Here is a 16,242-nt window from a genome sequence, read left to right on the forward strand (position 1 = left end):
TTAAAGATTTTTCTCTGTTCTATATCTACTTAAAATTAATATTGATTTTTAGGCATTTTCCTTTCTATATATACATATATATTAATGTGAAAAAATATGAATTTAGATGTTTAAACTAAAGGGAAAAGGAATTAAAAATATGTCTTTCTGGGAAACAGAATGACCTATTCTTTCAAATTGCTCATAATAAAAAATTGTTAATCTATTGCAAAAACACTGGAATGACATAATCTTCAACAATTTTGAGCAACTACGTGAAGAAGCACTTAGCAAACATTTTTTATTTTACCATAGACTAAAATATGGAGTAAAGTTTCAAATTTCTGAAATCTAAAACATAATGGAATATAGCCATCCCCTCTACAAAGTTTCATGCTACTTACTCTTCATGATAGAGAACATAAGTAAAATTGTTACTTTCCTTGATTGGGAAAAAAAAAGTTTATATAAGAAAAAGAAAAAAACCACAAAAATAAAAGCAAGCTCTATGGTGCCATCTTTTGGATTGTTCAAGTGTTCTTAACATATTAGTAAGAATGCCCAGTATTTTTTTTATTTTCATTTTTTTCCTGGTTCCTTCCACATTCACAAGGCAGCTCTTCCTTCAACATTTCTATTATTTTCCTTCCCTTTATTCTGCAGTATTTTTTCAGGGATTTTCTTCCCCAGTATTTGGACAAAGAAAGCAGGATCAACCCATGCTCAGTAACTGCCAACAAGCCAAGAAGTACATGTGGCCCGTTGATCCTACTTTCTAATCACAGCTGTTAGTAGAGTCCCTTCCCAAAATGATGTGCAAGATCTAAGCAATTCCCAGTGCCCAAGAGGCTTTATTTAGTTTGGTTCTACCAGAAAAAGAGGGGTCTTCTTATAGTCCCAAAGACTAAATCTCTGAAACACTGAACATGGAATCTTTGAAATTCTGCCCTTTGGCCTCCTACAACCTACTTAAATCCTTTCTTTTCTTGCCATGAAGGTACATTCTGACCTCTCACTTTCTTAAAGGCTTGTCTTTGGTATAGCCAGTGCCATGCAATTTTCCACTTTTTCTGTAATTATTTCATGTTTTTCCAAGTTTATTCAAGGCCAAAAACATTTAAGACTTCTTTGTAACTGCACAGACACAACATAGATATTTGTAACTGATAAGAAACGCAGTTTCAGAAAACTTCATAAAGTACCCAAACACTTTCACTGACGTGAGATTTTGTGCAATAGATACAATTTAGGCAAACACATCCCCAACCACTCAGTCTAAGAAAACCTTAACATTCCAGGTGCTTTTCTGAAGCTGTTGGAAGCAGTTTATTTATAAGTAGAAAAACACTCTATGTAACAAGAAAAAATTCAATCGTTCTGTTGGTTAAAAAAGTTTGCTAATTCAAGAAACGAAAATAGTATATAACATAATTAAGAACATATTCTTTTGGGTGGAAATAAGTCTAAAAGTGTTATATGCAAATATTATATCCTAAACCTAGAAAGCTCCAAAATCCAAACATGATTTTGTTTCAATGAGTTCTGCCATATTACATTAATCATCTCATTTCTGATTAATAATGACTAACTTATTTTTAATAAACTCACATATCAATGATGCGTGTATAATAGTCTACTCACCCCACCCATTGTAATTCCATGAATAAGTGCAACATATGGTTTCTGGCAAGAACCTAAAAGAAACAGAGCTATAATTAGTTACAATGTTTAAAATATATTCACTTTTTCAAAAATCACATATTACACTAACTCTGAATATTTTCCCTAGAAAAATTTTGTAAGAAATACCAAAGTAGCTAAATATACGGCTTGTAAAATATGTTTTTAAAATGTCAATTTCTACACAATCCTGATCATCTATTTAATTTAGCAATTCAACACTTCAATTTCAAACAAAATGAAAGCCTTTTATAGCTCAGCCATTGAAAAATGTAATTAAGATTTACTTTATAAGCCATGGCTGTTTATGTACACAGTTGTATTCAAAGGAATGTAATTTGTTTTCAATACATCCAAAGTATTTGGATACAAAGAGAAGTGCAGCATACAATACAAAGCAAGGACTGGGAGTCAAAAAGACCCAGATTCTAGTCTCAGCTTTGTCATTAACTATATCCAACTATATTCAACATATATACTACTGGCATCAGATGTACCCCACCCCCCGACATGTACACACCTATATATTGGCAATTCAACACATATATAGCTTTTGGTATACATACACATACACACACACACACACACACACACACACACACACACACACACAAGTTAATGTATATGCACATATATGTGTATGTGATACACATGTAAGTTTCCTCATCTATTAAACAATGAGAATATTAAACAATGAGAATATATGGCCTCAGAAGTTCCTTTCAGCTCAAAAATTCTGTAAAATTTTACTCTGTTCCTTTCCCTTTTTTCTTTTTCCTCTGAGAGGGGGAGTTGCTTATAATATAACAAAAATGTAAATCACTGAGCTTCTGTTACAGCTTGTTGCCAATATTACTTCCTTAGTGAAGACCACAAAAAAAAAAAAAACTTCAGTTTTTTTGGTTTCTCTTTTGGACTTTATTTTTTTTTTCCTTTTTGATTGAAGTGTAGTCAACATACAACGTTCGTTATATTAGTTTCAGGTGTAAGACATAGTGACTCAACAAGTTTATATACATTATGCTATGGTCACCACCATTGTAGCTACCATCTGTTACCATGCAATGCCACTATAATATCATTGACTATATTCTCAATGGGCTGTACCTTTTATTCCTGTGACTTATTCATTCCATAACTGGAAGACTGTATTGCTCACTCCCCGCTTCACTCATTTTACCCATGCCTCTACCCTCTTTACCTCTGGCAACCATCAGTTTGTTCTCTGTATTTATGGGTCTGTTTCTGCTGTCTGTTTATTCATTTGTTTTTTAGATTTCACATATAAGTGAAACCATACGGGATTTGTCTTTCTCCTTTTTCATCTAGTATAATACCCTCCAGGTCCATCCATATTGTCACAGATGGCAAGATCTCATTCTTTTTTTAAGGTTGAGTAATATTCCATGTAATGTAGAAGGGTAAAACTACAGTTTTAACACAACTAGCAGTTCTGTAAATGTTTCCAATTTGCCAAATAAGCCATCAAAGCACAATTCCAGAATTAATGTAATTCTGATTTCATATTTGCAAGGACTTCCACAGCCTTCAGTCTTGAGCTAGAATTCCCTTCAATCTTGAACTGCAATTCCCTACAGAACTCTAATTCCCTAGAAACTATGGAAAGAAGTTTCTCTATTGGGATGGAGATACACAATCCCCCCATTTCAGCTATAGATATATATATTTCAGACATAAAACATTAGAAGCTAATTGATGCAGTGCATAAAGCCACAATCTGTCAAATTCCTTATTAGCTAAAATAGGTCACTACAATGTATAGAAATTAAACCTTGAACGCTTCCTATTTTTTTACCCAACTGCTTCAAGGTTTTCTCCTATCTCCTTTTATTTAGTATAGAACTGCACTAATATAGTAGCCACTAGCCAAATGTAGCTATTAAATTAAAATTAATTACAGTTAAGTAAAATTTAAAATTCAGTTTCTTGCTCACACTAGCCCCATTTCAAGTTCTCATTAGCCATATGTGGCTGGTAGCAATCACGTTGGACAACACAGATACAGAATAATTTCATCATTGCAGAAAGTCCTATTGGATATCACTGGTATAAATTTTCAAAATGAGTAAGCCATTCTAAGTAAATCCGATACACAGAATTTGAGACTTAAAGAAGTGAGAGATGTCCATTCAATCCAGCTCACTGAGTTAAATCAAGAAACAGCCTCTTTTCCCCACTCCTACTTCAAAGATATATAAATTCTAGGAAAAAAAAATTTTTTAATGCACATCCAAGTTAAAAGCCAAACAAAGGATATCCATCAGTGCCATAACAAACCCAAAATCAATAGCTGAGGAGAAGCTACAGCCAATAATTGTGAGTGAGTGTGTATTTATTTTAAGTCAGAAAGAAATTCTAAGGGTGCCTGGGTGGCTTAGTCAGTTAAGCCTCTGACTGGCTCAGGTCACGATCTCGTGGTTTGTGGGTTCGAGCCCCATGTCGGGCTCTGTGCTGACAGCTTAGAGCCTGGAGCCTGGTCTGGATTCTGTGTCTCCCTGTCTCTCTGCCCCTCCCCTGCTCACACTCTGTCAAAAATAAACAAACATTAGAAAACAAATTTTTTTTAAATAAATTCTAGGCCATATAATTTATGAAATGGACTACCTGCATAAAAGCTCATGCTAGGAAGAGCTATTGGATATGCAAAACATGATTAGAAAACCCATCTGCTGAGCCAGGAAGTCAATAAATTCCTTCCAGGAGAGGGAGAGAAAAAGCATGCTCAAGTACAGGATAACAAGCACCACCACTACCACTGCACAAAAAAATCAAAACACCCCTAACAAATTTGCAATAGAAGTAATATCCATAACCTGGTAAAATAAATAAATAAATACATAAATAAATAAATGTCTACAAAAAGATAATACTAAAAATTAAAATTGTAAAAGCTTTCCCATGGACATCAGAAATAACACTACAATCATTCAACATTGTAACGGAGGTCCTATCCCCAAAATATAGGAAAATTCATAATATAAAAATTGTAGAGACAGAGGTGAAAAAAAATTATGTGCAGATGGTATAACTGCCTATGTAGAAAAGCCAAGAGAATCTATAGAAGTATCATTAGAATAACAAATTTCAGCAGGGCTGCTAGATATAAGAACCAAATTTAAATTTCAAATCACTTCAATATGCCAAAGACAGTAAATTACAAAATTTAACGGTAAAAATTACAACTAAATGTAGTAACAAAAAAGTAAGCTACCTAAGAATAAAACTTAAAAAAAAAAAAAAAGCAGGAAGATCTTTATGAATAAAGTTACAAAACATTATTCAAGGATATAAAAAGTCAAATCTGATGAAAAGTTCCAAATTGGTTTAGGGTAAGAGTTACCCAAGTTTACTAAGTTATTGAATTATGTATTTGAAATGGGTGAGTTTCATGGTACGCAAACTATTAACTCCACAAGTTTTTATGTGTTCATACAGATATGCCACACGCATAGATGGGAAGACTCAACATGAAAGACGTCAATTCACCCTAACCTATAATTGTCATTCCAATCAAAACCTCAATGGAATCTTCTGTAGAGCCAGACAAAATAAAACTAAAATTCTAAAATTCATATGTAAGATCAAAAGCCTAAGTGTAGCCAAGACAATTCTAAAAGACAACAAAGGCAACTTACACTACTAGATAGAAACATATCTTACAGCTGTAATAATTGTGACACTGTAGTTTCATCATAAGTACAAATAGACCACTGAACAAAGAAGCCCAGAAACAGACCAGGTCACATATAAGAACTTGATACCTGACAGAGGTATCATTAACATCAGTGAAAAAGGCATGAAATTTACACATAAAAGAAATCACAACATCTGGCTTTCTAGCTGAAAACTAAAAGTTAAAGGATGTCACATGCAAAAAACTATCCCAAGTACATTAAAGACTTAGAGTACAAAGAAACAAAATATTGAAACTATTAAAAGAAAATATGACAACATCTTAATAACCTCAGTGTTGTTACACGGTTTAATGCAAAAAAGCATAAATCATAAAGGAAAATATATGCGTTTCAACTCATCAAATAAAAAACTTAGATATACCAAAAAATAACCTGAAGTAGCAAACAGAGAGAAGTATGTATAGTTTACAAAAACGAGGAATCCAGAATACATAAAGACCTACACAATCAGTAAGAAAAAGACAATCCAACGGAAAGATGAAGAAAGGATGACACTGAAAAGAAAATCTAAATGATCACTTAAGAAAACACCTTCTATCAGGGCGCCTGGGTGGCTCAGACAGTTGGGTGTCTGACTTTGGCTCAGGTCATGTTCTCACGGTTCATGGTTCGAGCCCCGCATCGGGCTCTGTGCTGACAGCTCAGAGCCTGGAGCCTGCTTCTGATTCTGGGTCTCCCTCTCTCTGGCCCTCCCCCCGCTCACGCTCTTTCTCAAAAATAAATAAACATTAAAAAAAAAGAAAACACCTTCAATCTCACCAATATGCAATGAAATACAAATTAAAGCCACAGTAAGATATTAAACATACAAAGTTTAACACAAAAAAATGATGGAAACAACATGCAAAAAATAAAGTCTTGTACTTTAGAGAAGAATCTGGAAACAGCTGAAGACCTATAAACTATGATCCATCCATTCTGCTTCTATTATTCCTAGAGAAACTTTTGTACATAGACACTAAGGGGACCATATCTGTATTAGTAAAAATTTGAAATAACCTAAAATATTAATTAATGTAGAACAGAAAAGTAATGTGGGATACATTCATAATACAGAATACTACCCAACAGTTTCGTTCCATGTTATTAAAAACAACTTATGCACTGGTATACATAGTAAGATGTTACTTCTATAAATTTCAAAACCACACAGTAATACTACTTTTGTTCATAAATATACAGTAAAAATATTAAGTATGGTCTAGTAGAATACACTAAAAACTAACGACAACAGTTGCTCCTTGAGGAGAGATAATGGTTGCTTCTGGGGAGAGAAAAGAATGGCACTAAGGAAAACAACAGAGCCAACTAAAGTATAAGTTTAAAACATGTAGTATTTTATCCCTTCTAAATACATCTTAAAACATCAAGCAAAAATAAAATATTAATGTCTGTTCATTCTGGCTGGTGGGTACACAATTATTTATTATATTATTCCCTGCAACTTAACATTTGAAGCACATGCTTGATAAAAGTACTGCTTCACTTCCAATGAAACTTGGAACATCAACTATAAAGGCATTTTCATCCCAGAGTTCCTGAAGAATTAGGAAACGGTACTTAATTTTACAGAGACAACTGAGGCCCAAGATTTTTGTTTTCTAAGAAAGCCAGCGATATAATCAGAATCCATGTTTTCATACTGAGTGTAGGACATACAGTAACTAAGTATAGCTTACTAATATTAAAGTATGAATTGTTCTGGAATGAGCAGTCAGAATAGTTTAATCAGCTTTATTTATGCCTGACATATAGTCTATGAAAGAGTAGAAAGAGTAATAAGAATGTCTACTGATTGTATCTTTAACAATTGACACTGCAGCTCATATCTTGATTCCATTTTTAAAGCTCTCAGAGGAACACACATACCAATGGCATTGTTCAGCCTATATTCTTCTCTAAAGAAATCTTGAGCTATCTTCTGGTTTGCCCTTCCAGCTTCTGAGATCACTACAAAAAAAAAAAAAGGAAAGAAGAGGAGAAGAAAGGGAAAAAGATTGTAATTTTTTAATAAAGTGCTTTCTAGTTAACACTGTCAAAGAGAAAGAGAATAAATTTAAAATACTGTGATATTAAGTACCAGGGGAAACTCTAGAATGGTTTGTTAAAGTTTTGAAGTGCCCTTGCCACAGACACAGCCCCAGATCCATATTCAAAGTCAAAACTTCAAGGCAAAAATTCTTAAGAATTTCTTACAAAGCGCTATACCTAATTTAGAACTTATATATTGCTACCATTTTATTTTGACTATTTTCTATAGCACCCAAATAAAGATTTGCTGGATATACATTTCCAATGGTAACATATATTAACACAAAGTACATTATACATACACACAGAGAAATATAAGCACGTGTGTGCATGCGTATCCATGTACCCATACACACAGTACAATATATTCTGTCTAGTTAAATATTTCTGCCACATTCATTTCACCATGAAACACTGAGCACCCACTGTATTCCTAGTCCAGTCAATGTTAAGACTACTACCAAACCATTCTCTTCCATATACTGTAAGATTATATGCCTTTCCTCTTTAAGTCTTTTTAATGTTTTTTTAAGTGTCTTTTTTATTTATTTTTCAGAGAGAGACAGACTGCAAGCAGGGGAGGGGCAGAGAGAGGGGAAGAGACACAGAATCTGAAACAGGTTCCAGGCTCTGAGGTGTCAGCACAGAGCCCCATGCAGGGCTCAAACTCAGGAATGGCGAGATCATGACCTGAGCCCAAGTCGGACACTCAAACAACTGAGTCACCTAGGCACCCTTTCTAAGAATTATCTACTAAAATACAAATTAAAATATAAACATATTTCTTCTATGGGAAAGAGTTACCTAAAAATTGACTATAGGTAATTAGACTAATTCTAGAAAACTGATATATTTTCTTTCAAAATGTTCCAAATGTTGACTTCTTTTTCTTGTTTTTAAAAGAAAGTTTTGGTGTCTATTTTTTGTCATTAATGGTATTTCACTGATATACGCATGCCCCCAAACCCTCATCTATTATTTCTTATTCAGTTCTTACCACTATTTAGCAATTCTAAAATGACAAAAGTGCAAATTATATTGCCTATGGAATGAAGCTGTTACCTCAAAAATCTTTGATTTCCTCTTTATCTTATTCTAATCAATTAATTCCATAGAAGTTAAAATTAAATGAATAGCGTTTAAAAAAATTTTTTTTTCTGAGTGCCCACTTATCATCTTGGACTAAATAAACATCTTTAAAGCAACTAAATTTCCTGGAATTGAAGACCACTTCTTTATACACATAAACTAAATCTGTAACTTGTAACTGTACCTCCAAATATCAATATATATATATATACTTATATATATATACATTTACATATATATATTTATATATATAATATAAAGTTAAATGTGTATGTAAAAATAGCTCACAGTTAGAAGAAGCTAAAAACAATACGTAAGGTTCTGCCTGTCTGTAAACTATGAAGATCATAGGCTCAACTCCACAATAAAGGTTAGCTCCATGCTGAAAAACATTTTTTTAAATATATTCATGTTGTGGGCAAAACAATAAATTCAAACACAATTCAGTTAACAAATCTATCTAAGCAACTGAAATTTTAACACTCAAGTTACTTTAAATTTAATAGGTATCTAAATGTCCATCAACTGGCGAATGGATAAAGATGTGGTTTACATATATAATGGAATACTACTTGGCAATGAGAAAGAATGAAATCTTGCCATTTGCAGCAATGTGGAGGGAACTGGAGGGTATTATGCTAAGTGAAATAAGTCAGGCAGAGAAAGACAGATACCATATGTTTTCACTCATATGTGGATCCTGAGAAACTTAACAGAAGGCCATGGGGGAAGGAAAAGGGGGGAAAAAAAGTTACAGAGAGGGAAGGAAACAAACCATAAGAGATTCTTAAATACTGGGTTGATGGGGGGTGGGGGAGAGGTGAAAGTGGGTGATGGGCAATTGAGGAGGGCACCTGTTGGGATGAGCACTGGGTACTGTATGGAAACCAATTTGACAATAAATCACATTTAATAATAAAAAAATTTAATAGGTACCTAAAATTATATCCTAAATCAAGCTTGTTTTTCCTATTCCAAATATAATAGAAACAGTACTGCCTTAACACAATACAAAAATAAATAAATAACACACACACGATAAAAACTCAAGGAAAAAAAACCATCCCTGAACTCTACCAATTTCATTACAAAGTGTAAAAACAGTTTCAGTATATATTAAATACTGAAATATCATCACCAGTGGTGATGATAAATACATGACTTTGATCCTGAGAATATACATTTCTTCTTTCTTTTGTCTTTAATAGTTATATGTATACAGATTGACCTAAAGAATTAGAAAGGAGAATTAATCTTTTTAACTCATTTCAACGTTTTTAAACGTCTGTAAAAATACATTGACAATAGGATAAATGTATAAGTACATTCTTGCTTTGGGATCATGAACTGGGGAAAAGCACAAGCACAGTCAAGGAGATATGTGAAAGAATGTCATATTTGGACAATGACAAGTCACTCAACATGGCCAGATTGTCAGGTTATAGAACAAATTGAATTGCTGAATATCAGCTAACCTAAAATAAAAAGTGGACTCACACACCATAACTATACATTTTGTTTAGGATGATTTAGGTTGAAAGACAGGATATATGAAGAGCACATACATAGTTTAAAAAAATGCTATTCTCATTTTTCTAATATTAACTACAAAAGCTAAGACATTATAATAAAAAAAATTCTAAGTAAAGCAAATTACAAAGTACTACAAAAATTTCCTGTTGGTTTTATCAGTTCTACTCAGGGAAAAAAGCATTTAGGTTAAGAGGAGGAAAAGTTTTTACCTCTGATATCACCCCCAGAACAGAAAGCCTTTCCACCAGCTCCTTTTATAATGATCAGGAAAGTTTCAGGATCTTGTTCCCAATTCTATCCAAATTGAAAAGAAAATGGGAAAAGCATACTATAAATGAAAACTCATTTAAAAAATCTATATGCATTTATATACACATATGGATACACACATATACATGTATAGATAAATATATGTCAATACACATAAAGTACAAGCTTTATAAAGTACATCCAAAAGAATGGATCCTAACTTCATTTTCTTTTCTGACATAAATTGGAGACTATTCCAACAAAGTTGCTAGATGAATACACTTTGTGATCCAAATTGTATGATGATATCTGAAGAATCTTTGCCATGACAACTTTGAGACCAAGATGAAAGAAGATGGGCTTAAATATACATCCCAGAAGCTTATAAATCTGGTGAACAAATCAGTCCAAAGACTGTTGATAAACTGAACAAGAACCTTTCTATTGTGGTAATATAGGGCTCCAACCTACTGACAAATTTATAAGCAATAGAATGAAACCACAATACTGATTAAATCTTGAAGTGATTTGAGGTTGGCAGGGGCAACTAATAAATAATCAGGATGAAAGAATCAAGAGCCAAGGGCAATTCAAAAGACTATTCACTAAAACATCAGTTAACCAGAGACAAAAAATTAACAGGAGCTGTATAAATTCTACACTTGAGAATAAAAATATAAACACACAAGGAAGAGGTGTAGCTGGATGGATGTGGCTGTCCAAAAGACTAATGCAATATTGGATTACATTAATAGAAATATGGCATTCTAACATGGAAGTTTCTACTTTCTTCCACTCTGGTCCACTCCAACCTGAAATACTTGATTTCTCTTTATTACATTTAAAGACATATTATAAAGTGTCCCAAACGGACATAAGGAAATAAAAGACAAACTCATCAAATGAAAAATTAAGGAACTTGTAACCAGGGGAGAATTAGTCTTTGTGGCTGACCATATTAGGTACACCATTTCACTTCACAATAATCCTGTGAGATATTATAATCCCCATTTCACGGCTGAGGTAAATGAAGGACAGAAAGATGAACACTCCCAAGCTGAAGAGTTAATAAACAGAAGTCCAAGTTTCAAACAAAGTAGTCCAACTACAAGTCATGCTTTTCCACAGCACCATGCAGTTCACTTAGAATAGAAAAGCTTATAGCCTTCTCTAAGAATCGTGTCGAAATGCTGTCACATGGAACGTTAGATTTGTATACTCCTGTCCCAAGAGGCAGAACTATTATCACTGGTTAAAAGGTCAGAGAAGCACAGTGGCAAAACACAGGAAGAAACTCAGAGCTATGGAAAAGTGGAAGGAGCTCTCAGGAAGTCATGAAGTCCCCGTCATTAGGGATGCTTCAAGATAATCACATAGGGAAAGGACGAAGACAAGAAATCAGTGGGGCTTGGGCACTGATCCCAAAGATTCCATGGAAGAGAATCCCAGAAATGTTCTTTTAGGATACATTCTTATTTATTTTTAATGTTTGTTTATTTTTCAGAGAGGAGAGGGAGAGGGAGGGGGGGGGAGAGAGAGAGAGAGAGAGAGAGAGAGAGAGAGAGAGAGAGAGAGAGAGAGCAAGTTGGGGAAGGGCAGAGAAAGAGGGAGATACAGAATCCAAAGCAGGCTCCAGGCTCTGAGCTGTCAGCACAGAGCCTGACACGGGCTCGAACTCATGGGGTCCAAGATCATGACCTGAGCTGAAGTTGGCCACTCAACCGACTGAGCCACCCAGGTGCCCCGAAGGATACATTTTTTAAAGTATCCATATAATTTAAAGAAATCACAAACCTTTAGTTGTGGATAAATGTGCCGAATCATATTAAGGTTTAATGCATTTAGGAACTTTGGTCTGTTTAGTGTTATCACTCCTGCACAACCTCTTCTTTCCAGTAGTACTTCTCCTGCTGCATCCATGTGCATAGACCTTCTCTGTGTAAAAAAAAGATTAAGCCTAGGATGAAATTCATTAAGATTTTGTCACAAGCCAATATTAAACCATATGCAGGTATACTTCAGAGGTGCTGTGGATTCAGCTCCAGACCACCACAATAAAGCAAATACTGCAATAAATTCAAATGATTTTTCCCCCAGTGCATATAACAGTTATGTGTGTCCCATGAACACAACTAGATAACTATCAGTTCATCCTAAATACCCCCAGAAATCAACCTGAAGGCTGACAGAACAAACTCCACAACTAAAGGGAGAGAAGAGGCCACACTATAGAAGCCAAGTTAAACACATGCTTGATAATTATGTCAACCTTGCTTTATGACTGCATAAAGCTGACACTGTGCAAAGGGGGGAAAAAAAGGAATTTTGCTAGTAAATACTAATGATCATCTGCACTTTGAGTCAGAATCTTTGCTGGTGGAGAGTTTTGCCTCAATGTTGATGGCTACTGACTGATCAGGGTGGAAGTTGCTGAAGGTTGGGGAGGCTGTGGCAATTTCTTAAAATAAGACAACAGCCAGGTTTGCTGTATTGAAGGACTCTTCCTTTCACAATTTCTCTGTAGCATGCAATGCTGTTTGATAGCAGTGTACCCACAGCAGAGCTTTCAAAATTAGAGTCAATCCTCTCAAACCTCAAGGAGCTGCTTTATCTACTATGTTTATGTAACAGTCTTAGATCCTTTGTTGTCATTCCAACAATCTTCACAGCATCTTCATCAAGAGTAGATTCCATCTCAAGAAACCATTTTCTTTGCTCATCCATAAAAAGCAACTCCTTCTTCATAGTTTGATCATGAAATGGCAGCAATTCAGTCACATCTTCAGGCTCCACTTTTAATTCTAGGTCTCTTGTTGTTTCCACCACATCTTCAGTTACTTCCTCCACTGATGTCTTGAACCCATCAAAATCATCCATGAGGGTTAGAATGAACTTCTTCTAACTCCTATGAATGTTGCTAGCTTTGGGCCTCTTCCCAAGAATCACGGATGTTCTTAATGGCATCTAGAGTGGTGAATCCCTTCCAGAAGGTTTTCAATTTACTTTGCCCAGATCCAAAGGACTCACTCTCTATGGCAGCTATAGTCTTATAAAATGTATTTCTTAAATAATAAGCCTTGAAAATTCAAAATTGCTCATTGACCCAGGGATGCAGAATAGATGCTGTGTTAGCAAGCTCCATCAAAGTTCTTGGGCAACCAGGTGCATAGTCAATGAGCAGTATATTGAAAGGCATCTTTTTTTCTGAGCAGTAGGTTTCAACGATAGACTTAAAATATTGAGGAGGCACCTGAATGGCTCACTCGGTTGAGTGTCCAACTTCAGGTCAGATCATGATCTTGGTTCTTGAGTTCGAGCCCCACATTGGGCTCATCAGGGCTTCAGATCCTGTTCCCCTCTCTCTGCCCCTCCCCTGCTTATGCTTTCCCAAAAGCAAACAAACATTAATAAACATTTTACATATATACATGTATACACATGTATACATGTATATACGTAAATGTGTGTATGTGTATTCAGTAAACCATGTTGTAAACAGCTGTGCTTCAACCAGGCTTTGTTGTTCCATTTATAAAGCACAGCAGAGTAGATTTGGCATGATTCTTAGGTGCCCCAGGATTTTCAGAATGATCAATGAGTATTAGCTTCAACTTAAAGTCAACAGCTGCATTAGCCCCTAACAAGGAAGTGAGCCTATCCTTTGAAGCTCTGAAGCCAGCCATTGACTTCTAGTTATCAAAGTCTTAGATGACCTCTTCTTCCAACAGAAGACTGTTCCATCTATATTGAAGATCTTGTTTATTAGTCACCTTCATTATCTTAGCTAGACCTTCTGGATGACTGGCTGCCCTTTGCCATCAGCACTTGCTGCTTCACCTTGCATCTTTACATTATGGAGATGGCCTTCTTTAAACCCCATTACTAACTTCTGCTAGCTTCAAACTTTTCTTCTGTAGCTTCCTCACCTCTCTCAGCCTTCATAGAACTGAACAGTTAAGGCCTTATTCTGGATTAGGTTTGACCTTAGGAAATGTAGCTGGTCTGATCTTCTATCCCAACTAAAGCTTTCTCCTTATCAGCAATAAGGATGTTTCACATTCTTATTCATGTGTTCACCTGAGTAACACTTTTCATTTCCTTCAAAAACATTTCCTTTGCATTCACAACCTGGCTAACTGGTGCAAGAGGCCTAGCTTTTGACCTATCTTGGCTTTTGACGTGCCCTCCTCACTAAGCTTAAGCATTTTTGGCTTTTGATTTCAAGTGAGAGACATTTGACTCTTCCTTTCATTTGTACACTTGGAGGCACAATTATTAATTGGCCTAATTTCAATGCTGTTGTGTCTCAGGGAATAGGGATGCCTAAGGAGAGGGACATGAAAGAACAGCAGATTGGTGGAGCAGTCAGAAGAAACACAATATTTATTAAGTTCACCATCTTATGTGGGTGCATTCATGGCGCCACCAAAACAATTACAACAGTAACATCAAGATCACCGTTCATCAGAATAGTGAAAAAATTTGAAATATCATGAGAATTACCAAAATGTGACACACAGACACAGAGTGAGCAAATGTTGTTGGAAAAATACCACCAATAGATTTGCTCTGCTGATGCAGGGTTGCCGCAAACCTTCAATTTGTAAAAAAAAAAAAAAAAAATCTGCAAAGCACAATGACACGAGGTATGCCTGGACATTAAATGCAAATCTTTCATACAAGTTAACAGTAAGTAATCCAATGGACTACTACGTATATCTGACAAAGTTTCTTTTTCTCTTTTAAATGCTTATTTATTTTGAGAACAGCACACGAGCAGGGGAGGGGCAGAGAGGGAGTGAGAGGGAGAATCCCAAGCAGGCTCCACCAACACAGGGTTTGATCCTATAAGAGATCATGACCTGAGCTGAAAACAGAGTCAGAGGCTTAACCAACTGAGCCACACAGGTGCCCCTGACAAAGGTCTCTAAAATTCTTTAAATTCTGTAGAAAAGCAAAATATACATACCAAAAGCAAAAGTATATACATAGTATATACAAAGTACACACATAGTAATTAAATCTTTTTTGTTTCTGAAGGAACAGAGTCAACTGATTTAGAACAGAACCTAGTCTTAGAATTACTTGGACTACAAAATACTCTCAAATCTCTTAATTTATTACTATATACCAAATAATATGTTAGGTGCTTGCAAAGCAAAGATGAATAAAGAGGGCAAATAATTCTGACTACAGTAACTACTGACAATTTGAAAAAAAATAGAAAAGGGGATATTTGAGCTGGGCCTTGATGCATGCCAAGAAAAAGAGTGCAAGAATCCTAGAGAATAACACATCCTAAAACAAACAACGGATATTTGGAAACATCAAGATTTTTTTTTTAATGTTTACTTATTTTGAGAGAGAGCGAGCATGAGAAGGGGAGGGACAGGGACAATGAGAAAGGTGGAGAGAGAATCCCAAGCAGGCTGTGCACTGTCAGCATAGGACCAGATGTAGTGCTCTATCTCACGAACCTTGAGATCATGACCTGGGCTGAAATCAAGAGTAGGGCACTTAACCAACTGAGCCACCCAGGCGCCCAGGAAATATTAAGATGTTAAATATGAGTGAATAAAGGCTGACTGAGGAAATGAGGGATAGGAAAGTAAACAGATTAAGCAGGTGAGGCCAGATTATAAAATGACAGACTTACAAGTCATATGGCTGTGATGAACTGGCCTATATGCTTACTTAGGAACTCATACGCTATAACTTAATTATCAGATTTCACTGCTCATGTAATATATAGTACTAATATAAACACCTGTAAGAAACATAACAATCTCCCAGGACTCTGCTATACACAATTGTTAGGACTAATGGCACAATCATACTTATTACTTTAACTAAAAACAATGCTTTAACCTTCACATGAGAACTGTGTACAATATAAAGCTTAAATTGGAAAATTTTAACTAGAGAATGCTAATTAAAAGCAAATGCACACTTCTTAACTGAAATC

At 35.1% G+C, this 16,242-nt stretch overlaps 1 protein-coding gene across 4 annotated transcripts in view; it reads right to left on the reverse strand.

The window, feature by feature from the left end:
* Positions 1–16,242, reverse strand: part of HIBCH (3-hydroxyisobutyryl-CoA hydrolase) — a 117,823-nt gene that overhangs the window by 58,913 nt on the left and 42,668 nt on the right. For all 4 annotated transcript variants that reach the window (XM_027054613.2, XM_053215443.1, XM_053215442.1 and 1 more), the window contains 4 exons: positions 12,072–12,212; positions 10,238–10,322; positions 7,245–7,325; positions 1,621–1,673 (listed from right to left, as the gene is read on the reverse strand). In XM_027054613.2, the coding sequence (XP_026910414.1) occupies positions 1,621–1,673; positions 7,245–7,325; positions 10,238–10,322; positions 12,072–12,212 (360 nt within the window). The remainder of the gene's footprint in view (positions 1–1,620; positions 1,674–7,244; positions 7,326–10,237; positions 10,323–12,071; positions 12,213–16,242) is intronic.

The sequence above is a fragment of the Acinonyx jubatus genome, chromosome C1 (genome assembly GCF_027475565.1).
Source record: "Acinonyx jubatus isolate Ajub_Pintada_27869175 chromosome C1, VMU_Ajub_asm_v1.0, whole genome shotgun sequence".
Taxonomy (NCBI): Eukaryota; Metazoa; Chordata; class Mammalia; order Carnivora; family Felidae; genus Acinonyx; species Acinonyx jubatus.